The sequence below is a fragment of the Protopterus annectens genome, chromosome 2.part2, assembly GCF_019279795.1.
Source record: "Protopterus annectens isolate FY-2018-M chromosome 2.part2, PAN1.0, whole genome shotgun sequence".
In the NCBI taxonomy this organism is placed as follows: domain Eukaryota; kingdom Metazoa; phylum Chordata; order Ceratodontiformes; family Protopteridae; genus Protopterus; species Protopterus annectens.
Window position 1 is genome coordinate 715,524,064 of NC_056730.1, and position 27,892 is coordinate 715,551,955.

The 27,892-nt window shown below is 38.9% G+C and overlaps 1 protein-coding gene across 8 annotated transcripts in view; it reads right to left on the reverse strand.

Moving 5' to 3' along the window:
- Positions 1–27,892, reverse strand: part of CAST (calpastatin) — a 1,327,899-nt gene that overhangs the window by 372,016 nt on the left and 927,991 nt on the right. For 7 of the 8 annotated variants that reach the window (XM_044064116.1, XM_044064117.1, XM_044064118.1 and 4 more), the window contains 2 exons: positions 25,940–26,245; positions 25,713–25,820 (listed from right to left, as the gene is read on the reverse strand). In XM_044064116.1, coding sequence (XP_043920051.1) covers positions 25,713–25,820; positions 25,940–26,245 — 414 coding nt within the window. The remainder of the gene's footprint in view (positions 1–25,712; positions 25,821–25,939; positions 26,246–27,892) is intronic. The other variant, XM_044064120.1, reaches the window with a different exon arrangement.

The window sequence follows — 27,892 nt, forward strand, 5'->3', positions numbered from 1 at the left end:
AGGTCTTTTTAATGCTTTGTTCAAATCTCTTGGATCAATACATATTCTGACATCATCTGAGCTTTTCTTATGAGCTACCACCATAGAGGATACCCATTCCCTAGGTTCTTCTACTGGACAAATTACTCCTTACTGCACCATTTTGTCTAGCTTGGCTTTGACTCTGCTTTGCATAGCTACTGTAACTTTCCGTGCTAGTCTGATAACTGGGATGACCTACGGGTCTAATTTCATAAAGTACACAACTAGTAGTTTGTCTGCAAAAGTATCAGCATGCTCAGAAAAAACAAGTTTTAGCGAAATTTGAGCTGTTGTCATGCAGGCTTACATGGTGAAGTTCTTTATTAAATGAAGGCAGCCCCACTTTCAAACTGTCTCTGAGACCTAATAATGACTGCACATGTCTCTTAACTACGAAAAAGTGCAAGTCATAGCTGTTCCCAGCAAAGTAACATGAAAGCACTACTGAGCTTTTGATTTGAATCTCTTCACCACCATAAGCAACAAGCTTTGCGCACTTTGTCAAATCAAGGTGTTCTGCAGCTTTTACTCTAGCAAATGTTTCGGCTGACATAACACTGCATTTTGAGCCAGTATCTACTTTGAGCTCTATGGGACTCCCACTAATCCAAACAGTACAAAAGATTTCATTCTTTGCCCACAAATGTAATGCATTGACTGTTTCACCAAGCATGGACACACCATCAACATAAAAAGTAGGGTTGCAACTTTCTAACTGATCAACTTGCCTCTTGGAATGCTCTCTTTTAATAAAAGAATGTGCCTTATTTGATTTACAAAACCTTTTGAAATGACACTGCTGACCAAAAGCCAAGTACTTTTCTCTTTTGGGTTCATGATTACCACCACAATTATGACTGTTGACTAAAAGCTGGGTGTGGGCAGATGTTTTGAATTTGCTGACTCACCCTTATGCTTCACTGAGCATGCTATGGAATTTGCTGGAAAGACTCAGGGTTACAGGACCCGCAGTAACTGCCATGTGCTTGGGCCCATTTCTTTTAACCACATGCTGCATACTACCACCAACATGAGCTTTAACACTGTGCCTTTCACAGCTATTTTCATTTGTAAGCATGCTTGTCTGCCTTTCTGCAAGCTTGTATATCTGACAACTCTCAATGGCCTTACTCAAAGTTAAATCACAGCCCGAAGCAAAATCTTTCTCACTGTGTCATTATTAATACCACACACAAGCCTGTCTTATCAACTCATCTCTCAAATCACCAGATCTGCACATTTTGGCCTTGAGAAATAAAGCTGTTATATATGCTGCAAAAGTTTCACCGGACTTTTGATCCCTTGTGTAAAATAAGTGCCTTTCCATTGTAATATTCATTTGGGGGTTACACATTTCTCTAACTTTACATTTTAAGCACTCTGGGCCTTCCCTTGTTTCAATCGGTGCTACTATGTGTCAGTCTTCCCCCTCCCCTGCAAACACAGCAGATGCATACGCTAAAGCAGAATAAATGCTTTTGTACGCGAGTCTGTCAGAAAAAACTGCCTGTATGAAAATATGATATTCCTGCTCAAACACTCTCCAATTTTCTGCAATATAGTTATCAAACACAAGTGGTGTGGGTCTGCGAAAACCTTCTGCCATGCCCACAGATTACAGTAAAACAAAGTGCAAAACGGCCCTTGTAATTATGACTGAACATGCACACACAACAGGTACTATTCAAAAGCACAATAAGCTCTTTGAAAGACTGTAGTCTGTGAAATATGCTTTGAAATAACTGTACTTTGAAATGACACTTTACTTTGTGAAATAACTGCACTGTAATACTACACACACTTACAAAACACTTTGCACACCACATATTTTGAATAGCTTTAGTTAATATGAAAAAGTAGCACATAGTGAAAAAATACAGTCTTTTCCCCTTTTTTTGTACATTTTATGCGATTTGGATATTGTTTCAAACATTTTCGGAATTATTTCAAATACTTCTATCAATATGTCAGTTTCAGACATTTCGTTTAATAAGAAATTTGTTTTGAGCATTCCGAGTGCTTTGTTTTATATTTATAGCAAAATAAATAATTTAAGCAAGTTTTACTACCTGGAATTTGCTTCTGAATTGTTTTGTGAGTTGTTTGAGCAGAAGGGATGATCCACTCCTATATATTCCTCCAGCTTTAACCGGTTGCCACATAGCTGTAACTCTTGATCCCATTCTGACACCATGTTACTCTTCTTATGTGCATTAAGAATACATTAAGGCTTGGGTGTTAAGTAGTTTATTGCATACAAACACATCAGGATGGATGCCAGGAACATTAAACTTAAAATAACTATCTAACTGACTGACTACAAACTTGCATGCTCATACTCTGGCTGCTCACTTAAAATGGCACTGTTGCTTGCACGTATTCAGTACTTGCATGCACTGCTGACTCACTGGAAAACTTCTTAAAAGTATATCACACACACTGATCTACAAACACCGTCTGTGCTGAATGCCCAGGTTAAACTGGCCTTTATAATGATGCTTCACACTGAGCTCTTTGCATAAGCAGTAGACACTTCTTCTTGATGGGTATGCTGATGATATGGTGACTGCAAACAAACTTTGGAAGTTATGAATCCCTTTTCAGTATCAAAGATAGGAGCCTTCAGTCAAACATGTTAAGATGGAAATCCATATTGCATGAACAGTAAGAAAGAACCGAAAGCATCAAGCCTGTTGTGCCCTCTCAATCCAATGTGTTCTGCCATCATACACACCAGCAGGGGTAGATAAACATGCTGAAAAAAAAGTTCTCATGAAGGAGTTCCCAGCTGTACAACACTCCAGAGGGTCTAGTAAATTACAATTAATGACAAAGTGATATCCTTTACTTATCATGATTAGTGACAAAGTAATATCCCTTTACTTATCTTTCCTTAAAGTCATTCTCTTAATAGACCTGTCTTGCTGGCTTTGTTTTCTTCCTTGTGATGGACTGCTCTCGTGTTTTTGTAATAACTTTTCAACTTATCTGCACCACCACTGTTATGAAACTATTGTAGATGCATCATGAAAGACAAGTGGTTTACTTAGGGAGCTGAGTTAGCCATCTGTATTTGCACTAATGTTTCTGCATGCTGTTTATTTTATTTATTTATTTTTGCTCAATTATTTATCTTGCCATCCGTATTTCTACTACTGTTTCCGTATGTCACACTTCTTTTTTTTTTCTTGTTCTTTTTTCTCATGGTTACAAATGGTCTTATGCATTATTAGATTTCTTTCTACTGCTTGAGGATGAAGGTAGGGTTAATGTGGTCATGTCTAGTCCATACTGGTTGGTCACTTTATTGTCTTGCTGTAGTGAACTTTATTTGGGGTTAATCAGAGTATCTTTAGTTGATGGCAGGTGTATACCCAAGAAGACTGAATGCTGTAATTAAATCAAAAGGTGCTTCAACAAAGTATTAGTTTAAGGCTGTGTACACTTATGTAACCAGTTTATTGTACGTTTTTTATTTTTTATATTTTTTCCCCTAACAGATTTATTTGTTTTTCAATTGAATTGCACAGGTTATAGGTCACATTAAAGATGGGAAAAGTTTTGAAATTATTGTGGTCTCATTTTTTCATATCACAAAAAACTGGCATTTTGACAGGGGTGTGTACACTTTTTACATCCACTGTAAATTAAGACAGGAGTGTTGTGAGACTGTACCAGTCAAAAAAGACTTTTTTACATTACTACTCACCAGATTAGACTGATTACTTCTAAGGGAAAGAAGAAACTTGTTTCTTGACCTCACCTCCTTTTGAACCATCATTTTACATCAGCATTACTGTCTGCATTTTAGTTTAAATCCTTATTTTCCCACTTATTTCAGCACTACCACAAATAAAGCTCAGCTGCTTTTGTGGTCATATGTGTTATATTTTGACAGCACATTTTAATGACTTCAGAGTTGCTGAACTAACTGCTGTTTTAGAATGGTAATTCCCTGCAGGATGTTAGTTTTAATGTGTATAACAAGTGTTATTTCAGAGCAAGCTGGCTTGTCTAACGCCTGGTGCCCCTCTACACTAGGTTGTTTAGGAGTGGAAAAAATGTTGTTTCTCCAACCTGGCACTTCAAGAGAAGTCCATTCTTTTCAACTGTGCTTCCCAACAAAAAGATCTGCTCCTCAAGTTAGTGCTTCTCATCTAAACCAGATTTATATCCAATTTTCCTGATTTGCACCCTTCAACATCTTTCTAAGTTTAACAACAGTCACAAACAGCTTAGTATAACTTAGTATAAAACATGAAGCACTGAAGTGCTTCAGTCCAGTCTACTAACTGCAAAACCAGTACTGCTCTCCTTCTCATACCCCCTAACACCTTGTGCCTGGGTGGCTGCCTTCTTTGCCTCACCACAGCTAAGCTTCTGATTCATCCTCCTACTGCAGTTATATTTACATATATGTTCCTGCTCACATTGTTAATGGCAGACTATAACCTGCAGGCCTGCCTGCATTATCTTCATGCTTAAGTTATATACTTAATATTTGGCAGCTGACTTGACTTGAGTCTGAAACATGTGATTAATATCTGCAGATGCCATTTTGTAACCTATGCTTTTTTGTCTAAGCAGTTTTATTCTCTGAAGATTGCTTATCTTTTAAACCTACAACTGTTGCTTTATTTTCTATTCAAAGCAGCAATTTAACCAAAGAGGACTAGACTTAATATCTTACCAAAGTTATATGTGGAAGGTTCAGTTGTGCGAGTAATTCACCAGGACAGTATAAGGTCATGTAGGAGATCTCTGCTGCTGTAGTATTCCTCATTTATGGGATTTGCTGCAAGCAGACATCTGACCTTCAGGATGGACTTCCAAGGCATTCCCCATGCCTTCACCAGCATAGTTCCTCCTTATCTGACTACAGGATGATGTATGGCATATAACAAGTGAATGCTTACACCATCATTCCATTAAGTATTCAGTAGTGTGGCCTTTCAATGGACACCAAAGACATACAACCTGCCCGCAGGTACCATGAGTATTTTTGGCCAGTGTTACCTCTATAGAAGAATAAAGTTAGTCAGGCCAATAATTACTGGATACTTGGGGAAAAACAATAGCATCTCAGTGCCTTTACTTCCAGAGGTGTTTGACACCTTACACCAGGGGAAAATGGACTGGGGGTGGAAGCTTCTACTGCAAAGATAATCTACTCAGACATCTACTATTATGGCAAGTTGATGACACAGTTGTGCTATGTGCTCTGTAGAGATCACTGCTGCAGCAATTTTCCTTAATCACAAAAAGCAGTAAAAGGAATACTAATAGGGATGTATTGAATGGTGTATTCAGTATGTGATGCTTGTGAAAAGTGTGGACTGAGGACCAGATTGCCACCTCACAAATACCTTGAACTGATACAATCTTGAAAAAGGCTGCAGTAATGGCTGCCACTCTGTTAAAGTGCATTCTAACTGATGTCCCCAACATTTTGTTACAAGACAGATGGCAAAAAATGATGCAATTGGCCAACCATTCTAAAATGGCCTGATTGGTGGCTGATGACCCATATTTCCTACATAAAGCAGACAATGTGTTGATCCAATTACTGGAATCCTTGGTTATTGCAGGGTGATACCCAAGATACCAGTGGACATCTAAAAAGGTGAAAGACTTTCTTACCTTTATTTTGATGGTTAGGGAATAAGGTTGTCAACTGAAAGGTCCTTAGTGTCAGCTTAAAGATCACTTTTGGCATGAATAAACGATTGGCCTCAGACTGACCACCTAGCTACTGAACACTAAGGCCTGTTGTACATTTTATTCTGTGACTGTGACTTCTTTCTAGCTGGAGTAGCTGTCACCAAGAACAGCTTAAAGGGATCCAAATCACTGGGCTTACAGGGAAGCTGTTTCAGATTCTGGATCCGAGTTTCAGGTCACAAGGAGGGGCAATCATATTTACCAAGTGGTTTCAAATGTAGAGCCATATTTAAAAAACACTTCATTATGTAGTGCAAGATTAAAGGAACTTCCCCAAATACAGACAGAGTTCTGCTAAATACTGAACAACTTGGGAATTCCAAGCACTGATTCAGGCTGATGTGTTTTTAAGTGTACCATACTGAGAATATGTTCCATTTGGCCAGATATGACCTCATTGTGCCAGAAATCCTGGCCTTCTGCAGTATCTAAACACTTCCTCTGATAGTCTGATATTGAATGGTATCAGGCCGAAAGACCTATGGCCTTCAGGACAGGGTGCAGAAGGGTTCCATTCCCTTGGGTTAGCAGAATGTGTACTTAAAGGTAAGAAACTGGCCTTTGCTGAACTACTTTTACCAGGTTGGAGAATTACAGTCGCTCTTGTTAGTAGTGGGTGACCAATAGAATCCTTACCCGATATATGTCTTCACCTTTTGCAGCACCCATGGGATCAGAGTTAAGGGAGGAAAGACATACAGTAGACTTTTCTTCCATATGCATCCATTGCCTCTGTTGCTACCTCTGGATTAGAGAATCTGGAACAAAAGATCCAAGGCTGGTAGTTTCTTTTGCAGCATTGGGGTTCAATGATGGGGAGACCCCCCCCCCAACCTCTAGAAGACCTTCCAAAATACATCCAGGTCAAGATTTTATTCACAACTGTTGAGTAGGGACCTGATTAGTTCATCACCAGGCATGTTTCGGACGGAAGGGATGCAAATTTTGTCCTGTATGGATTGTTGTTTCTCACACCATTATAACTGGTCAACACAACTGACAGGAGTGTGTGCTGCCTTCCTTGTACACATAACATATCACTGTGGCATTGTTTGTCACTGCCCTCAATGGGCCTGACCACAGCTTGTTTAAGAATACGCACAGCATCAAAGAAAGGTCTATTATTTAAGCATTACTGGCTAGGTTCTGTCTCCCCTCTGGGAGAGGCATAGGGTTGTTCTGTTTGATATCCACCTAAATTACAGCCCATCAAAGCTTCTCTTTTATGACAAGAATGAGTGGGATTGATTAAGACAGGGGACAGCAGTGCTGCAGTCAGAAGCTCCTCAGATACTACTGGATTTTCCTGGGTTCCTATCATGTAGTTGAACACTTTACAAGTTCGAACCACATATGGTCGAGACCACATGTTCGAATTTGTAAATGTTCGAGTGTGTGAACGGAAATCTCCGTAAGCTGAGGTTTCCATTCACTTCAATGTGGTGCGATCTCAGGGTTTGTATATTTAAGTAGTGTGGAGGGTGCAGGGGGGCTTGCCCCCCCCCCGCATAAAACAATTTCTTTTTTGTCCGTTGTATTTTTATTTTTTTTATCGGTAGTCGAAGTTCTGTGACATCAAACTTAATGGTTCGACCATTAGATGTTCGGAGTTACGGAATTTCGACTATCTGATATAGACCCGATTTTCTTCACAGATAGCCTGGCTAGGGACATGGTGACGATAGATGCTGACATGTGACCCACTGCAATCTGGAACAGCTCTGAATGCAAATGAACTTCAGTAGTATTATTTTCTTGGTCAAAAGACTTATTTATCCATGTCCAAGTTTGCTTCCTTGAAAATCCTTTGCAGTCTCTGACTTCAGGCTTGAATTGGGTGCTTTGAGGGAAAACCCTAGGTTGGTCAGTCATTCTCAGGATCAAGAACCAGTTTATCTTATGCTGGAATGAGACTGAATGAGGTAGCCATCAAGTTAAGTATAGACACGGACATTATGGTTCTCATATGAGCAAACACTGGAGCCAGACACTTGGTGAATAACCTCACTGCAAAGGAGGGACTGAACTCCCCTCCCCCCAATTTTTCTGTCCCTCTCATTTTCTTCTGCTGCCTTTCCTTACTGGCTTCTTCTCAAATAACATTTTTATTTGCAATCTTTTTAAAGGCCATTGCTTAGACAGGTAGCTCCTGTGGTAAAAATAATTGTTTAATCAATTCTGTAACCTTCCCCTTCCCCTACAGGCAAAAGACTGCCACTGAGGGAAGCCCAAACAAGAGTTCTTTGTCTAAAGGCACATCAAGCAAGTGTTCCTTAAATTTATCTGACAAGGTCTGTGGTAAGGCATTGGACAGCTCCTCAGCATGGGTTAGACATCCATAAATGAGGTTAGGTAATAAAACAGGTCCAGTTATTGAACTCCTGGCAGAAGGACGGGCTTTAATACACAAATGTTCCCTGATTTTTTACTGACAGATTTATCTATTAATTCAACTTAACACATTCAATAAAATTCAGGTCATACTTATACAAGTATATACTCCAACAGCTCACAATTTAAGTTGTTCTTCATGAACCATGAATTGGTTTATTTGCAATTGAGGGATTTGTTATACTATTTTCCAGAAACTGTAATGTTATTTTTTCTTGTTTAGTAGTGATGTACTATGATGTGGCCATTTGCTTAAGGAGAATAAAAAACTTTACGAACCAGCCAGAGAATTAATGCAGCTTACTTAGATTTTCACCAGTTTATTTGACGAAATAAACAGCCAATCACTCCAGCACAAAACAAAATAACTTCAAGCAACGAACTCCTTTTACACGTAAAGTCAGCAATGCAGATATTCCTCAAGCACATAAACACAAACGCTATGTCTCCACACTTGCGTTTTCGTTTCCTTCACTTCATCAGATGTGAATGAATACATTGTGTTAACTTCTCCATTTTATATTTTCCTCGCTAATTAAATAATTGATAATTAGCTCAATTAATACTTTAATAGAAATCCCATTGGTTGTGACCATTTTATACTAGTTTTCATTTCATCCTTATATGGCAGTCAGCCTTTAATGTTTTACTTTATTTCCTTATAAATCATTCTAATTTAAAATACATATTAACTACAAAGCATCACCTACAAAATATACTGTTAAAAAAACAATAAATTAAATTTCTTTAATAAATGTTCTACTTACTAATTAAAATTTTTTTTAAAAATATATAACCTTATTTAAAACTTCGATTATTATTGTTATTTTTTGTTTTTTGTTCAATCACCCCCTCTAGTGGTCAAAGGGTTATTTTTCTTTTACTTTTTAAAAAATGCTGTTTAGAATCTATTACCCTTCTATAAATACTGTTAACTTCTTACACACCATTAACTTCCTTAAAATAAAATGTATGAATGTACATATTAAAAATACATAAATTAATCAAAACTCAAATTTATCCAAAAATGTGTTTCTACTTATTACATATTATGTTGGTTTATAATTTAGCTGCCCTTATTTTTAACACTGGGGCTAGAGATACTGTGTTATTTAAACCTGGTGGGTTATATGCCTCCAATTGGAGTTGCCATAACAATTCCTTGTACTCTATTGTTTCCTCCCATAACCCACCCCTAACATCCTTCTCTACAATTTCCAATACATAAAAACTAAATGCTGCCTCACCACATTTCATTTTATGTCTATACAGAGCATTGTTAATACATTTTGTTTTAATTTCATAGTTGTGCTCATAAATCCTGTTTCTTAGTCTTCTTTCCGTCTTTCCGACGTAAAAAGCTTCACATTTTTTGCACCAACTCAAATACACTATGCCCTTAGTTTGGCAGTTTGCAAAATTACTCTGTATTAAAATGTCCCTACTTTTTATGTATACTGTTTCTTGACAACTAACAAAAGTGCATTGAGAGCAGCTTCCACATTTAAAAGTACCTATTTTTCCTTTTCTTTTTTTATTCCACTTTGTTTTTACTTCAAAGAAGTTTTTTAAATTCTTACCTTTCCTGTATGTGCATTTCAAAGGATGTTTAAATAACATATCCAGGTCTGAAATTTCCCCAAATCTTTTCCATTCATTTTCTACCATTACTCTGATTTGATTAGCCTGTCCACTATAATCCATACAAAGTTGCTGTGTCCCACAAATTCATCACTTCTGCTATTTAGTTTCTTTATTATTATTTCATCGTTTTTTCCTATAATAGGTTGATATTTATCTTCTCTCCCCTTAACAACTTCTTCCTCAATTTCATTTATTAAATTTACTGGGTAACCTCTCTCCTGAAACATATTATTTAATTTACTACATTCTTCTTTAAAGTCCTTATCTCTAGAGCACATTCTACTGCCTCTGACGTATTGTCCTTTTATTATACCTTTCTTCTGGAAGTGAGGGTGGGCACTATCATATGCTAAAAAGGAATTAGAATAGCTTTCTTTTCTAAAAACTTTAGAATAAAATTCCCCCTCTCCTTTATCAACATATATATCTAAATATTTCAAACTATTTTTGTTTTTAGTATAGGTAAACGTAAGGAACTTAGTGGTCTGGGTTATATATTCATAAAAACCTGTAAATTCTGCATCTGTGCCTGTCCACAACAGGCAGATGTCATTTAAAAACCGCTTGTATAATTTCCAACACTTTTTATATTGAGAATTTAGTATATATTTCCGTTCCCATTCTGCTAAGATGATATTAGCATATATGGGTGCACAGCATGCACCCATAGCTACCCCTTTTATCTGTTTATAAAATTCTCCTTCAAAGTGCAGATATTTACTACTAAGTACCATTTCCATTAAGGTCAAAATAAGCCTAAATTCATTATTTGTATATTTTCCATAATTAATCAAGGCTTCTTCAAACCATTCGAGGCCCTCTTTATGAGGGATAGACGAAAAGAGATCTACTATATCCAATGTTATAAAGGTAATACTTTCATCAAAAAATTCTTTCTTTATATTTCTTAATAAGTCCCAAGAATCCTTTACAATAGCCTCCCCTTCTTTCAGCATTCCTTTTAAATTATTATCTAGCCATTTTGCTATCGGTGCTGTCACTGACCCTTCTGATGATACTATTGGCCTCATGGGGGGGTTCATTACATTCTTATGAACTTTGGGTATTCTAAATATATTGGGAACTTTAGGTTTTTCCACATGTAAATAATTATATGTGTTTACATCTATCATTCCTTCCAATATTAAATCATTTAATTGAATGTATATATATCTTTCTATTTGCTATGTTTATTTCATTTATAGATGATCTCATATATCGCTCACCATCTTCTAACAATTCTATCATTTTAGCTTCATATAAGCTTCATGCTTGAAGTTATTTTGTTTTGTGCTGGAGTGATTGGCTGTTTATTTCGTCAAATAAACTGGTGAAAATCTAAGTAAGCTGCATTAATTCTCTGGCTGGTTCGTATTGTAAAGATTTTTAGTTCGGAATTTGCGTACTAGCCTCCTTGAACTGTTATTAAGGAGAATAAACCTTTTTAAATGTCAGCAATAAAGTTTGGCTATTGTCTGCATGTTGCAACAAATGTATACCTTTGGTTTGTTGATATATATATATATATATATATATAAAATGTTATTTTTTTTCTGTATTTTTGTATGCCCCCACTTACTGACCACCATCCCACTACAATGAGTCTTAGCACACTCATTCCCTATAGATGGTAGTGCGGTCTCCAACTCTGGTGAGAGCCGGCAAGAGGTAGCTATACCTTATTATCACCTATATGTTTTACATTTCATATGTATGTACCTCAGGCCACTCTGTTTCTTTGGACTTTGTGAGGGTAAAACCCATTAACTTGATGGGCTTTGGGCATTTGGTTTATGGCAGCCTTTCATAAAATAGTGCATTACCTTTTCTGTAAGCATGGGCAGGAATCTATTCATACTTTATCTGTGAGCAACTGGGACACTGGTTTGAGGTCAAGGAAATTGTTTTATCATATGTCTGTCAGAATGAACTGTCTACAACAAGAAGCTAGAAATTGATCTGGAAGCAGTTTGTCCATGACCAGAAAAGTAATCAACCACATAAATGATGACAAATAGCTATTCTAAAACATTTTTTCATAAGGTCATTAACTATGTTAACCTTTCTGATGGGCCAGGTTATTTATTTTCCTATCACGTCTTTGTCTTCTACTCTCATCTGATCCTTACTATGGTTCTTGAGGAGGAGTCCTCCGCTTCTGTTAAACACAATATTACTGAACATAATCAGGTGTGACACCTTAAGGGTTGTGTACAGTTTAATCCAGCACAAGTCTGTTAATAAAAGACACTGCAGCTCATTCACTAACCATACATTCCTTAACACTTTTACATGTGAACGTCAACATACTCACAAAAACCTTCCAGATTTAGGAAAGGAACTTAAATCACTGAAAAAGATAAAACTGAAATGAAAATCCTGAAAACCACAAAATGAATGAAACTTGTATGCAAGGAATCAAATACAAAAATGAAAACTGCAACACCAAATGAAAATAAACAATGCTTCTGCAGGGTTGCAAGCTCCTTGGACCCCAGTGGAAATCATGTTAGTTCACTGATATTGTGTCATCAAATTCTGATCTAGCAAAACAAAGTTGCTGGACACCACTGCTAGCAAACTACCCCCTCCATGGCTATAAAATATTGAGGTAAAGAGCACATTCTACGGTCGCTGAAAATAGCTTTCAGCAAGCTTGTTTTATGGGATCAGCATACTCTGACAAAAGTGCTTGGCTCAAATGGTACACTGGAATCCATGTGGGGCCAGGGCCTTCCACACTTCCCTATATATGTATGATAAACACAAAGTTGCACAACTCGGAAAACAAGGAAAATATGGTGGCAGTGCAGAATGCCATGTATTAATCATCATCTGGTGTGCTAAATGTATACTTTCAGGATTGTACTTCAGGAATGTAATTTTTCAGTCATTTAAGTTTCACGTTTTCATAGTTTAAGAATATTATTATTATTTTAATAAATTTTTTAGCCAGGTAAGCCCATGGGCAGAAGTGTCCCTTTTCAGTGGTGACCTGGGAGTACTGGCTGGCTAAGTGATTTGCCCGTAAACAAACAGCAGAAAAAATAAATTGTCAAGAATCAAACCCTCTTCTCTTGGTTACATGAAGCAAATCAGTAACAGATCACAGTCTTAGTTCTCTGCGCTAACTGCCATACTATGATTTCAGTCTTATGATCTTCAGTTATTAAAGCTTTAGTTGGATAAATGGGACTGCAACCAAAAAGAGTAATCAATCCATCCAACCATCACCCAAATGCACATGTGGTCTCAGTGTCTTATCAACAGTGGTAATCATCTATATCCAATATGGGTTACAAAACGAAAACACCCTTTAAGTTAAGTATTACAGGCTTCCATAATCACGTACTTGCATACACAATGCTGTCAGGCTTAGAATCTATATTTATACCAATGTAAGCAAACCCTCATCTTCATGACAGCACCCGTGACACACCAATTGGATACAGAGACTTGCTGACAGTTCTAACACTTGTATAGTGCTAAATGACTCATGTCTTTCTAAATGACAGCTACTTATCACACCAAAAGCTCAGAATGTTGTATCATCACAGCTGTTACCTCACTCCCTCATCCAAACATATCCTCTCCATTTCCTACCTCATCCCCTCTCTCTTGTATGGAGCCCCTCTCCTCACCAACCTTCAATCCTCCCTAAAGTCAAAACTGTCTTCCTGCTACAATAAAATCTCTAAGTTTGCTACTGGGACCAAAACCTCCTCCCACCACTGTGATGCACACCACTCCTTGAACTGGCTGGAACTCCCCCACTATCTCTCTTACATTCAACTGCTAACTGCTCACAAACTCATTTTCAAACCCTCTAACTGCCCTTCCCTCTCCTCCTTACTCACCTTCCATCCTCCTGAGACTACTCAGGTCCAGTAACCAGAACCTCCTCGAAGTGTACTAACCCTCAAGCGCACCTGGGCAATTTCTCCTGTCTTTCTCCCTTGCTCGTCTATGGAATTCACCCCCCCCAGATTCGAATCACCCAAAACCACTCTGCCTTCAAGACCATGCTCCATTGCCATCTCTCTTCTCAATGGGAATGCTCATGGTCTCACCACACCTGACCCTCTCTATATCACTTCTGCTACCCCATCCTTTTTTTTTTCTTTTCTCATAGCTCACCCTAGCGACTCCCTTCATTTCATTTCCACACCCTCTCCCTTCTTCCTTTCTCATAACTCACCCTAGCGACTCCCTTCATTTCATTTCCACTCCCTTTTTCCTTTCTCATAACTCACCCTAGCGACTCCCTTCATTTCATTTCCACTCCCTCTCCCTTTTTCCTTTCTCATAACTCACCCTAGCGACTCCCTTCATTTCATTTCCACTCCCTCTCCCTTTTTCCTTTCTCACAACTCACCCTAGCGACTCCCTTCATTTCATTTCCACTCCCTCTCCCTTTTTCCTTTCTCACAACTCACCCTAGCGACTCCCTTCATTTCATTTCCACTCCCTCTCCCTTTCCTCCTTTCTCACAACTCACCCTAGCGACTCCCTTCATTTCATTTCCACTCCCTCTCCCTTTTTCCTTTCTCATAACTCACCCTAGCGACTCCCTTCATTTCATTTCCACTCCCTCTCCCTTTTTTCCTTTCTCATAACTCATCCTATTCACCTTTCACTGTTCTACTCTCCTCCTTTAATTCTTCCTCCCTCCCACCTCATGAAACTTGGGGTGCATAAATGCCTGCACTCCAAATTATACTTATGTACTCCAAAATACTTGTTTTAATTTCATTCAATGCTATGTTACAACACCTTGCTCAAATGTTACTATCCTGTCTTCTATATTACTGTGTTGCTCAAATGTTATTATTCTGTCTTCTATACTACTGTGTTTTAGTAGTTTTTGAAAATTGTATTGTATTTGTTAACTTTGTTGACATTAGCTTTGTAATAACTGTATATGGAGCTTTTCTCCCTGGGCCTCCATTGAAAACGGGCTCATTCTAGCCCAATGGACTTTCCCGGTTAACAAATTGCAAATAAATAATTAAATAAATCTATCTATGGGCCCTCTTTCGTTACCACTCATACTCACATCACTACAACTATACTTCTGTTAGCTGCAAAGTGCTGTACTTTTCTGTTGATCCCTTATATCCTTGAATCAATAAGTGCTGATGAAACAATACTGGAAGATAAAGGTAAGTATGTCTTATGTACACCACCAGTAGCCTCTTACACTCCTTCACTCTTACGTATGTCAGTCTGTTACAGTAGCTCATATTTGTCTGTAAAATGTAACGGGCCTACATTACATGCAATTCTCACGTGTTGTACTTCAATGGCTCCTACTCTTACTGGAAGACTCCTATAACTAGACACGCTGCAAAGCTCATGTGACTTACACTCCTGAATCATATGTAAAACTGTGTACAATGCTCTCTGTGCATCTACCAAGCTGATAAATGTTAAATAAAAATGAACAGTCCAACAATAAAATACATGAAATAGCCATTTTACTTTCTGGCCTATTGGTATTACACAAAGTACAGTTTTGTACCTACCATAAATGTAGATGTTCGAGGATTCCATTGCTGCAGTCCTGACTATTGGGTATAGTCCGCGTCCAGTCGGCCCGAATACCAGAGTATAAGGCTGACGTCGGTCAGGGCGCATTAGACTGACGCCAGAACGCCAGGGTACTAATGCGCATGACCGACGCCATATCCTCAGTCTTTTCTTGCCCCAGATGTCAGAAGACCCTAAAAAGACAAGTCCCAAAAACCTGCACCAAAAACATGTACAATATATACAACAATATATACAAAAATATAAGCATGTAAACTCACCTACACAACCACCCCTAAATACAGAGGGGAAGGAGGGAGGGTATTGGACTGTAGCAATGGAATCCTCGAACATCTACATTTATGGTAGGTACAAAACTGTACTATGTTCTTCGCCTTCCATTGCTGCAGTCCTGACTATTGGGTAGAATCCCAAAGCAGAGGTAAGGGAGGCTGGCAAATCATAAAGAAGTAGGAGCTGACAACATGCCTTGCAAAACAGCTGTGGCAAAACCAGCCCTAGACTTAGAGTAGATAGGAAGGTGATAATGCTTAGAGAAAGTATGCACTGAACTCCAAGTAGCTGCTTCCAAAATATCCTTAGTTGCCACCCCCCTTAGAAATGCTGTTGAAGTGGCAGTAGCCCTAGTGGAATGAGGCCTAATCCCAGCTGGAATCTCCTTGCCATGATGGGAATAACAAAATGCAATGCAAAAGCCAATCCACCTAGAAATAGTTTGTTTTGACACAGGCTTGCCCTGTGAACTCAAAGCAAAAGAAACAAACAACTGCTGGGACTGCCTAAAATCCTTAGTTCTGCTTAAATAATAACGCAATTGCCTGTGTACATCTAAAGTGTGCAAAATCTTTTCCCCTTTATTTTGAGGGTCTGCATAAACGAGGCAAATGAATAGTTTGGTTTAAAGCCACACTAGAAACCACCTTAGGCATAAAGGAAGGATTAGTACGTAATGATACCCTATCCTTATGGAAAATCAAAAGGGCTCTACTGCCATAAGGGCCTGCAACTCAGACACCCTTCTTGCAGAAGTAATAGCCAACAGAAAAGCAGTCTTCCATGACAAGTATTTCAATTCAGCAGTAGCTGCAGGCTCAAAAGGTTGTAGAGTAAGTTTTTCCAACACAAAATTGAGATCCCAAGCAGGAGTAGGAGCTCTACGTGGGGTCTTATATTCTTTGCCCTCTAAGAAACTGCTTGAACAAAGGATGCGAAAACAAAGGTGGGTCACAATCATAGTGAGCTGAAATTGCTGCAGCATGAATCTTAATGGAAGAGAAGGACAAACCTTTGTCCAATAACTCAGTAAGATATTGAAGAGCCACACTCAAATTAGGCTCAGAAATCTCCAAATTCTTTGCTGTACTCCAAAATAAATATCTCTTCCATTTTTCTGCGTACACTCTCCTTGTACTAGGTCTTCTAGCTTCCATAATCACATTTAAAACTTGTTGAGGAAGTTGAGACCTGTTGTGTTTCAACACAGAATATGCCAGGCTGTTAGATGAAGAGAATGAAGCTTGACATTGAGCAGATGACCGTCCTTCTGAGATAACAGATGAGGAATCAGAGGTAAAGGCCATGGAGGCTTCTGTACCAGACTCCGTAGTAGTGGGTACCAGTGTTGCCGAGGCCAATCTGGAGCTATCAAAATCATCCTTGGCCTGTCTTGTCTGACCTTTAATAGTACCTTTGGAAGAAGAGGCAGAGGTGGAAAGGCATACACATGAAGGTTTTTCCAACTGAAAGACAGAGCATCCACTTTCCAAGCTGCGTGATGAAACCCCTTTGTGCAATACTTTGGCAGCTGGTGGTTTAGTGGAGAAGCGAACAGATCTATGTCTGGAGTTCCCCATGACACTGTCAGTTTCTGAAATACATGAAGATCCAGTTTCCACTCGTGGGGATCCATGATTTGTCTGCTTAACACATCTGCTAAGGAGTTCTGTGCTCCTGGCAGAAACCTTGCCTGAAGAGTAAGTTGCAAGCTTAGCGCAGTCTCCCATAAAATCATTGCTTGCCTGCATAGAGGATAAGAATGTGTTCCCCTTGCTTGTTGATGTACCACATGACAGTTGTGTTGTCTGTTAGAATCAACACCTGCCCTGGAAGAAGTAACCCCTTGAAAGCCATTAATGCAAACTGGACTGCTAACATCTCCTTCATGTTGATATGTAGATGCTGTAGTCTGGCAGGCCACTTGTCTTGTATCCACTTTCCATTTAGATGAGCTCCCCAAGCAAGGTCCGAGGCATCTGTCGTTAAGATCTGACTTGCCTCTGGCCGGGTCACAGAGAGTCCCTTGTTTAGGTGACATTCCTGAGCCCACCACAAGAATTCTTTTCAAGGCAAGGTATTATTTGAATGACAGTGTCCAAATCCTGGCAGTGCTGTGTCCATACATTTTGAGATACCACTGTAGCTTCCTCATATGCAGTTTGGCATTGGGAAGCACCAGAATACAAGATGCCATGAACCCTAATGCTTGAAGGACTGTCCTTGCAGTCAGCACGGACTGATGAGATAGTTGATGGAAGTAAAGTGACAGACTCTTTTGTTTGTCCGGGGTTAAAAAGGCCATCTGGGCTGCTGTATTCAGTCTCACACCCAGAAAGCACATGTCCTGAGAGGGTACTAGACTGGACTTTATTTCGTTCACAGAATACCCTAGGCATCTTAGCACTGCTATAACATATTCCAGATGCTGTAGAAGGTCTTCCTTTTCTTGAGCCAGAATCAGGCAGTCGCCCAAGTAAGGATAGATTTGAATTCCTTGAAGCCTGAAGTAAGCCATCACTGGAGCCAGAACCTTTGTGAATACTCTGGGCAGTAGATAAGCCAAAGGGCAATGCAGAGAACTGATAATGAGAATTTCCAGCTCGAAACCGCAGATACTTCCTGCAACTTAGCCTTATAGGCACATGAAGGTAAGCTTCCTTGAGATCTAAAGTTACCATCCAGTGATCTTTGCCCAGCAGAGGTAAAAGCTGTTGTAACGTCAACATCTTGAACTTGGGAATGTCCAAAACGTGTTGAGGAGAGATAAATCCAAAATTGGTCTCCACGTGTTCCCCTTCTTTGGTACAAGGAACAGGCGAGAATAAAATCCTAGGCCCCTTTCTGATACAGGGACTGGCTGAATGGCCCCTATCTGAAGTAACTGAGAAACTTGCTTGTGAGCCTCTTTTCTTTGTGGAGGAGGAACGTCTGGCATGCCTTTGAAAGGGGCATTGTATGGAAATAAAATCTGTAACCGTGGTGAATGATATCCAACACCCATTTGTCTTGAGTAATTAAATCCCAATTTTCTTTGAAAAGAGACAGTCTTCCTCCCAAAGGAGCTGCCAGACGGGAATCTGCTGGCAGCTGAAAAGACAGGTCATTGGGTCTGTTTACGAAAGGACTGACCCCTGCCCTCACCAGAAGTCTGAGCAGGTGAACTCCCTTGTCTAGGCCTAAAAGAACCTTGAGCCCTGCCCCTACCACGACTAGACCAACCCCTAGACTGGGAACCATAAGCAGGGTACGTCCACCCCTTAGCAGGCCAATTTCTACTAAACTTTGGTGGCTGCACCTGCAAAAATCTTTAACAGTTTGCATAGACTTAGCTTTGTCCTCCATTTTCTTTAAAACTGCTTCCACAGGCGATCCAAACAACACATCAGACTGTAAAGGAGCATCCAAAATCCTTGTCTTAACATGCTCAGCTAAATTCTGATCCTTCAACCAGGCATGCCTGCGAAGAACTGAACTGGTAGCAGCCACCCTCGAGGAGGCCTGTACAGCATCAAAACCACATTGCAAAGAATGCTTACCCACTTGTTCAGACACATGAACCAAATCCAGCAACTCTTTACACTCAATACCTTCCGCCAAAGCATCCACCTTAGATTTCAATTGTGAAAGGAGATAATTCTGATATTTTAGCATGTGAAACTGACAATTCAATGCTCTCATGGCTAGAGTGGAAGAAGTATACACTTTCTTTCCCCACCTATCCAAAGCCCTTGCCTCTTTATCAGTGGGAACAGGATTTTTAACCACAGAAGCCTTAACACCTTTAGGCCCTTGAGAAATTGTTTCTGGGTCCGCCCTAGGACTCAAACAAATATGTATGAGCTTCGGGCACCCTATAATACCTATCAGGCTTAACAGGAGCAGGAGGCAAAGAGTCAGGGTTCAGGGAAGCCTCTGCAAAACATCTTCCACCACATTCAACACAGGAGGAATAGCTAAAGGCCTATGCTGGGGTAAAACAAGAATTCCCTAAGCCTTTTCCTGGAATCAGAGTAATCCTGGCCTTCCCATTTAAAGTGCTCCCTCATGGAATGCAGAGTCTCTGAAAATGAAAAATCCTCAGGCGGAGAAGCTGTAGGAGTGGAATCATCCACATCAGAATCAGAATAAGTAGGATACTCCTGCCTATCTTCCACAGAAGATTCTGAAGCCTCTGAACACTGTTCAAAACTATCAAACTCGGTTCCACCCTAGGCCTCTTATCAGGGGGCATAGAACCTCTAATCATAGTAATCAAATCCTCAGCCATTTTAAGCATATGTTTCTTAGGTACAGAACCCGAAATGCTAGGAGAAGCCCCCACTGAAGCTGAACTAGGCCTACCTCTCAAAGAAGTTTTGGCAACAGAAGGAGAGGCTCTAACTACCTTGGGAAGTGAGGGAAGAACAGTCACCTGAGAAGCCCCCTCAGCCTGGCCTACCTCCTGAGAGGGCACATCCTGCAATAGTATAGTTTCAGCCTGGGACTCCATGGAAACTCCTGGCAAAACCTCCGGCTCCACTGAGCCTTCTAAAGAACCGACGTCCGGGACTGCCGGTTCATCAACCCTAGGCTTCACTGTTTTATCCTTGCGCTTCTTGAGGAGGCGGGCGGAGCATCCGACGGCATTTTATAATTGCAACGCTTCCCAAACACTAACCTGGCACAGTCTAACCTCCTCTTAATAGTGCGTTTGTTAAACCTAGCACAAGAGCGGCAACCAACAACGGCGTGCTCAGGCCCTAAACAAGGTATACACAAGGTATGATAATCCCTATGAGGTATCTGTTTCCCACAAGAAATACAGTTATTCACTTTTTCTGACATCCGGTAAAATACTGAGGCAAGAAAAACCAAAATGTTCCCAACGGGTACTTAGCCAACTCTGTTTCGGTCTGAAACTCCGGTTTGAAATATTTCAGAACGCCAACCTGCACTCGCAAAACTGCTTCTGCATCGGACCATGCGGCAAAAAAGACTGAGGATATGACGTCGGTCATGCGCATTAGTACCCTGACGTTCTGACGTCAGTCTAATGCGCCCTGACCGACGTCAGCCTTATACTCTGGTATTCGGGCCGACTGGACGCGGACTATACCCAATAGTCAGGACTGCAGCAATGGAAGACGAAGAACATCATTCTTCTCTTAATATGCACACAAGTTAACCCCATTTTGTTTCACACAAGACAGAAAGCCAGTTTCTGCTGGGATCTTCTGATACAGCAATAAAAACAATGACCTGCCATCAGAAGACATGAGTCTGAAAACATATGATCACCTACATATATTCTATCCTGTTCTACATTATACAGAACAATTCTCAAAATGTGAAGCAACCTCACCGCTGAGTAGATCTCCTTTCAAAAATGAGAAACAGAATGAAGAAAGTGAACGGAGAAACTAGCCACGAATATAGTCCAAAGACAACTCTTACGATACCAGATGAAATCCAAAACAAATAATTTATTAATCCAACGGTACATAAGGTAAGCGCTTTCGCGTAGTGAATCCTACGTTTCATCAGACAACTACATGCAGAAAATAGAGGCTCTTAAATATCACATTGCGCGGCAAAAATTCCATCTAACAAGCAATTAATTCCTAAATAGCAATCAAATTCTTAAAGTACACAGAGCTAATGTTCATTATTAAAACCTATACATAACCCTGTACTGTTATTACTATGCAAAAAAACATTATAAAATCATGAACAGATAGAGAACATTGCGTTTAACAAACAATTAATTCTTAAATAACAATCAAATTCTTAAAGTGCACAAGCTGATGTTCAATATTAAAATCTATATATAACGCTATACTAGACCACTATGCAGAAAACATTATAAAATCATGAACAGATAAAAAACAATTCATAAGAGTAAACTGTACAAACTAAACTGCATCATGTCTATTATATTAACTTATCAAACGTGAATAAATGTAAATAAATACATTAAATGAATTAATTTTAATTTTAAAACAACTTAATTCATGAATTTATAAATAAGTTTATGCTAAAGATTCTTTAATTCAAGTATCGGTTTTATGGATAAATAATTATTTAAATGATGCATAAATATAATGCAGTTTAGTCTGTACAGTTTACGCTTATGAATTGTTTTTTATCTGTTCATGATTTTATAATGTTTTCTGCATAGTGGTCTAGTATAGCGTTATATATAGATTTTAATATTGAACATCAGCTTGTGCACTTAAGAATTTGATTGTTATTTAAGAATTAATTGTTTGTTAGACGCAATGTTTTCAATCTGTTCATGATTTTATAATGTTTTTTGCATAGTAATAACAGTACAAGGTTATGTATAGGTATTAATAATGAACATTAGCTCTGTGTACTTTAAGAATTTGATTGCTATTTAGGAATTAATTGCTTGCTAGATGGAATTTTTGCCGTGCAATGTGATATTTAAGAGCCTCTATTTTCTGCATATAGTTGTCTGATGAAGCGTAGGATTCACTACGCAAAAACACTTACCTTATGTACCGTTGGATTAATAAATTATTTGTTTTGGATTTCATCTGGTATCCTAAGAGTTGTCTTTGGACTATATCCGTGGCTAGTTTCTTTGTTCACTTTCTTCATTATACAGAACAAGTTAAAAAGTCACATGAAGTCTCAGGATGAAAGTGGGAGAAACTGGTTTAAATTATTCTGCCCTTCCTGCTGTAAACAATGTACAGTCAGACATTTTTCTGAACAATGGTAACCTGTTGCAACAATAATCCAAGGGGCATTTCCTCATCCAAAATGTATTGCCCTTAATTGCAGGGATGACCCTATACCAAGACAAGTTAAATTTCTGCACAACATCTAGAGTAAAAATGTGGTCAAATGAACATCCAGGAAAACCATAAAGAGGAAGAAGACTGAGACTAAATCACATTAATGCTAGGAGAAAGTAAAGAAACTTGGATGAATCCCAAGTGTGTGTGAGAGGGAGGAAATAAAGTCTGAATTAAAAAAATGTGAACTTTATTTTTTGATATAGACAGCATGCCCATATACCAATATACCCGTAATGCACTATGTCACAGTGTTTTCTTAGGGTACATATTTATTTTGGAAAACTGACTATACATTTACATTACTTAAGTTATGTGCATTTCACCATCATCCTAGTCTCACCAAATGAATCCTGGACCTTTTCTATAGCAAAATACTCCATAGGACACAGTGCCACCTGAAAGTAGTTGATAGCACATTTGAAAATACTCAGTCTGCTGCATAACATAAGATCACGTTTCAAGAGTGTGAACACTAATAATGTGAAACTAAGAAAAACATCGGAGTCACAGCTAGGTTATCTGGCCTCCAAGAGTTGAGCATATTAAAGAAAAGAAAAGTCTTTCATATGTCTGCAAGTGCTGCTTGCTACAACTGTGACAAGTACTTTACTACAGTTACTAGCACACACTGAGCTTCACCTGCAAGTACAAATGCAGCATCAACATTCATTGATGACGCTTCAGCATCCGCATGACTTCATAAAAGAATGTCCATGCCAATCACAAACCTAACAGCTTCTACACTCCGAACTCCCCCTTTGCATCTCCACAGTCACAGCTCTGGAAATCATGGTGGAAATTAAAGCTCAATGTAAAACATTTTTTTTTTTTGCAAGAGAGGCATTCCCCCCCTTGCACCCCAACATACAAGGCTGTATCTCCACACCCCTGCTACTTACATTCATCATCTGTGAAGCTTCTAAACCTGAAAACAAGGGAAATACTTCAAGATAGTACAATACCGGAATTTTTATATCACATAAACATATATATATATATATATATATATATATATATATATATATATATATATATATATATATATATATATATATATATATATTATATGACACATACACACATATATTCAGAGTCGTACATTTCTTGAGTAGTAAACACATGAGGTGAATTCCTGTCGTACTCCCCAGTCATGCTACATGATACACAATCCACCCAAGCCATGTTTCACTAAAGTACTCTGCCTGCTCTAACTTATTTTTAATTACTGATGCTATCAAATACATCTTCAGGAAGACCGATTCTGCAAACACCACACTAATTCAAATGCCCGCTCAGTTCTAACCTGGAACATACAGGTTAATAGTAAAGTACTAGGCTATCTGCCCTTGCAGGCCATTTTAAGCCCAGTCAGGTTCCCTTTCCATGTTTGAATTAAGCTAACATACTTGACATTAGATTGGCCTTGCCTATCCCATGGTTGATAATTATATATTACCATTAGTGAGAATAAGTGGGATCATACATCAGACAAATTGACAGACCTCCTGCATGGGATAAAACGGTTTACTATCAAGATCACGAACACTAGAATAAAATCCGGTCATCTGCTCAAATCACATCTCCAAAAATCAGCAGAGGAACATAGGCGCTATGTCGAATATAATGCCGAATTCGTAGAATCGGCATTATTCAACATATGCCTTCCCCTGCACCTTGCTGAATACCAATGGAAATTGAACTGCTAAGCAGTACATATGTACTGCACAACACAAGAATGCCTGTTTTTGCAGGGGGGCAAGCCCCCCTGCACCCACCACACCCTGCAAATAATATATTCCAAGTCAGAGATTGCACTACAGTGGGGGGAAAGGGTAATTTCCCAATCCCCACTGTACCACAACCTGTATTTGCAACTCCCATTACATATATGCGAATGCAAAGTAGCATTCACTAAACTACACACTCGCAATAATGTAGGTTGGCGAAAACGGGAATTACCCAACTCTAGTTCGACATTCCAGTTTTCATCTCACCTGTACTCGAGATTCTGATAGTAAACCGGATAAAACATACACGAACCACCACTATCCGGTAGTAATACAAGGGACAGTCCTGGGGTAAAATTTGTATTTCTCATCCACAGATCTAAGCTCTGCTTGAATATGGACAGGGATGAGCTTTGTTTTACATACGGGGAGTCTGTTCTATGGTAGCAGTATCATCTGAGAGATAAAACTCTCTCTCCAAACCATTGTGTTGATGCTACAGAAGAGGTTTAGATCCATAGACCGAGTACTTATGATTCTATATGACTTGCTGATGTGCAGTAAATCCATCAGTATTGGACTGGAGGATACCTTTTATGCCAGACACAGGTGATATGTTACTTTTTATTGGCTCAATTCAGCTTTTACAAAATATTTTACAATTCTGAATAACATGAAATCTCTGTCAGGAAGTAGCACGGTTATCACCACTTGATGAAGTGGCTTGTCTGTTAGTCTGAAATCTTAAGTAGCTCTACTGTAAAACTTACATGATCCAATAAAAGATAATGCTTTACTTCTATTTTCAAGTATTTTCTTTTGGCAAACCAGGGCAATGCATTATTTCTTCTTTTCATTTCAGTTGAAATCTGACAAGCAACTACAGAGTATGCCTTACGAACTGAAGAAGAGAGACTCTTTAGAACTGGCACAGCTTTTTAAGAACCAGCTCAGGCTGTCATACTTTATAATTACCAAGTAGAATGACATTAACCAGTTATCATGTTCCAGAACAAGGTCTCGTGCAGGCTGAATGCTAAAGCTGGTTCTATGTAAAATTTGCACTGGTTCAATAAAAGTTATGGACATCACTTCTGTGTCCCAAGTTTTGGCAAGCAAACCATCACAGCACTTCTACATTTAGTTTTTGTGTAATTTGAAGGTCAGCAAAGCTTAACATAAGCAAGTTGTTAGCAGTTATCATTCCAGCATTACTGACACACAGTTTCAGTGTTGACAGAATGCTTTTATGAAGAAGTGAGTAAACAGTCACTGAGAAGCCCAGAGAACCTCCAAAATGAATAAAATAGGGAAATACACTTCTGCAAGAGGTGGCTTTCATAAGTTTCTTCATTACTTGTTCAGTACCAGTAAGGTAATACATGAAGTACAAAACAATTTACAGAGGGTAAAAGAGCCAATGTATTTAAAGTGCAGAAAATCAATAAAGCAACACCTGCTACTAAACATATTATGAAATTAAACAGGCACTTAAGCAGGGCAGGGGCAGGCTTTCATTTTATAAGCTATTTGCTGAAAGAACAGCCACCACCACTTAGAATTTTGAAGTCAATACCTTTGCACCTGCTTTGGAGCTAGCCTGGGTGGGTTTTGCCCCTGTTTCTTTAGCTCCAGCTGTGACATTTGCTTTAGGTTTCTCAGTGGCTGGTGGAGAAACTTTAGTCTGTGAAGGAAGAAACATACAATTGCTGAGCAACAAGCAGACATGTTAATTTCTAGAGCACAATACAGCATGCGGTCAGTTCACAAAGCAATATGAAAGCCTTGTGTTATTGCACTTACCCCTATAGTATCCTGTGGCTTAGTGGCAGGTGTTGTCTTACTTGGTTCCTGCAGCTTGGTGGCAGGTGTTGTCTTACTTGGTTCCTGTGGTTTGGTGGGAGGTGCAGTTTTAGCTGGTTCCTGTGGTTTGGTGGGAGGTGCTGCTTTAGCTGGTTCCTGTGGTTTGGTGGGAGGTGCTGCTTTAGCTGGTTCCTGTGTCTTGGTGGGAGGTGCTGCTTTAGCTGGTTCCTGTGTCTTGGTGGGAGGTGCTGCTTTAGCTGGTTCCTGTGGCTGTGTGGCAGGTGTTTTACCTGGAGCATCCTTAGGCTGCAAACAAATGTGAAATGTATATTTCAAAGAGTGTTCTTTTTTTCCTTAAATATTGCCTACCAGAATATTTAAATATTGTACAATTCAACAAGCTTTAACTTTGTAATAATATAAATCACAAATAAGTAAACATTTTGTAGTATAAATTACTACCTTGCATAACTCCCAGGTTAACACAGACTATTAAATACACAAGCTCTTTACTTACCTATCGCTTAGCTGTTAACTGAGTAAATCCACTAGGGTTTAGTGTCACTTTTCAGATGGGATGCAAGATCACTGCCTATAACCTTGTACACAACTGACATAACTGTGTTACTCCATGGCAACATTACAAGATTATGTTATTACTAAACGAGATTTAAAATCCATCTTATCTCATACCCAACTCTGTTACTTCATGTACCACTTTGTACATTATGCATGTATATATGTCTGCCTACTGGGCCAAGCAGTGACTGAAAAGGGTCTTTTGACCAGTTTACCTTCCAAATTAACAAATTTAAATAAAATAAATGCAATAAAAGAATATTACTGACTGGTGAAGTGATGTGTTCAATGCCACAGCAGGCAAACAGAGACTGTGGGAGTTAACCCAGGTTTACAGAATAATGCTTACTGGCAAGCTCACATTTGTCTTAAATGTGATAGACATGTACAGATTACAAGAACTTAAATTATAGCTATATTATTCTCCCCGGGGCCATACACCTTGCAGCCACATTTTTAAAGTATTTGCTTATATTCTAAGGATTTCCTTCTGGTATTTGAAAGTGTCTGTAATGCTCGCCCTTCAACCCAAGTTCCTTTACATTAACCACTAACCTATTTTAGCACACATTTCTCTTTATACAACTTCTAATGCAGGCACTGCACCATTTTGTTACCAAACTCTGAACTGTGTCAGTCACCTGTGTATTGTTACGGTCAGAACAAGAAATCAGTAAATGGAACACCATACAGGGTCTTATCCGTAATCAAGACAAATAACATTTTATTTTCTACTAGGGATACTTCTTCCTGTGTATTCTATTATTCCACCATTTCATCATTGCTGCTTTCTCACACTGAAAGCCATTTGATATGACAACATGTTTCCTTTTGCACTGCAGTTACTACTTTTCCACACATGCACATTTCTTTCCTGGGTTTCTTTTTTTTTTTTTTTTTTTTAAAGAAACACAAGTTTTGCGATTTCTCCACTGAATTTTTAAACCAGTTTTCCAACATCTTTTTACCCTTTTCTGAATCAGTCATGTTCAGTAATTCCATGTCATCAGCAATACAGCAAAAAAAGAAAAAAAAAGGTTTCAATGTTTTTGCTTTCTGCAATATCAGTTGTAAAGACAGTGAACATAATTGGGCCCCAAAAGAATAACTTAAGGCAACTGGGTCTATATACTTCAAATTACAGGAAGAAAGAGGATTGCTTATAAAGTGAGGCTACTGTTTTACTGGTAACATTCTGAGTTGAATAGGTTTCTGTACCAGATTTACAGCTGATGATGTACACTACATAAAAGATCTTATGACAGACAGCAGGTGCACAGGATTTTAACAAACTTCTGGACAGCCAAATGAAGCATGTGTTTTATAATTTTGGTTAATGACAGCAAATATGAAGTTTACTGTGATTTATGTTAC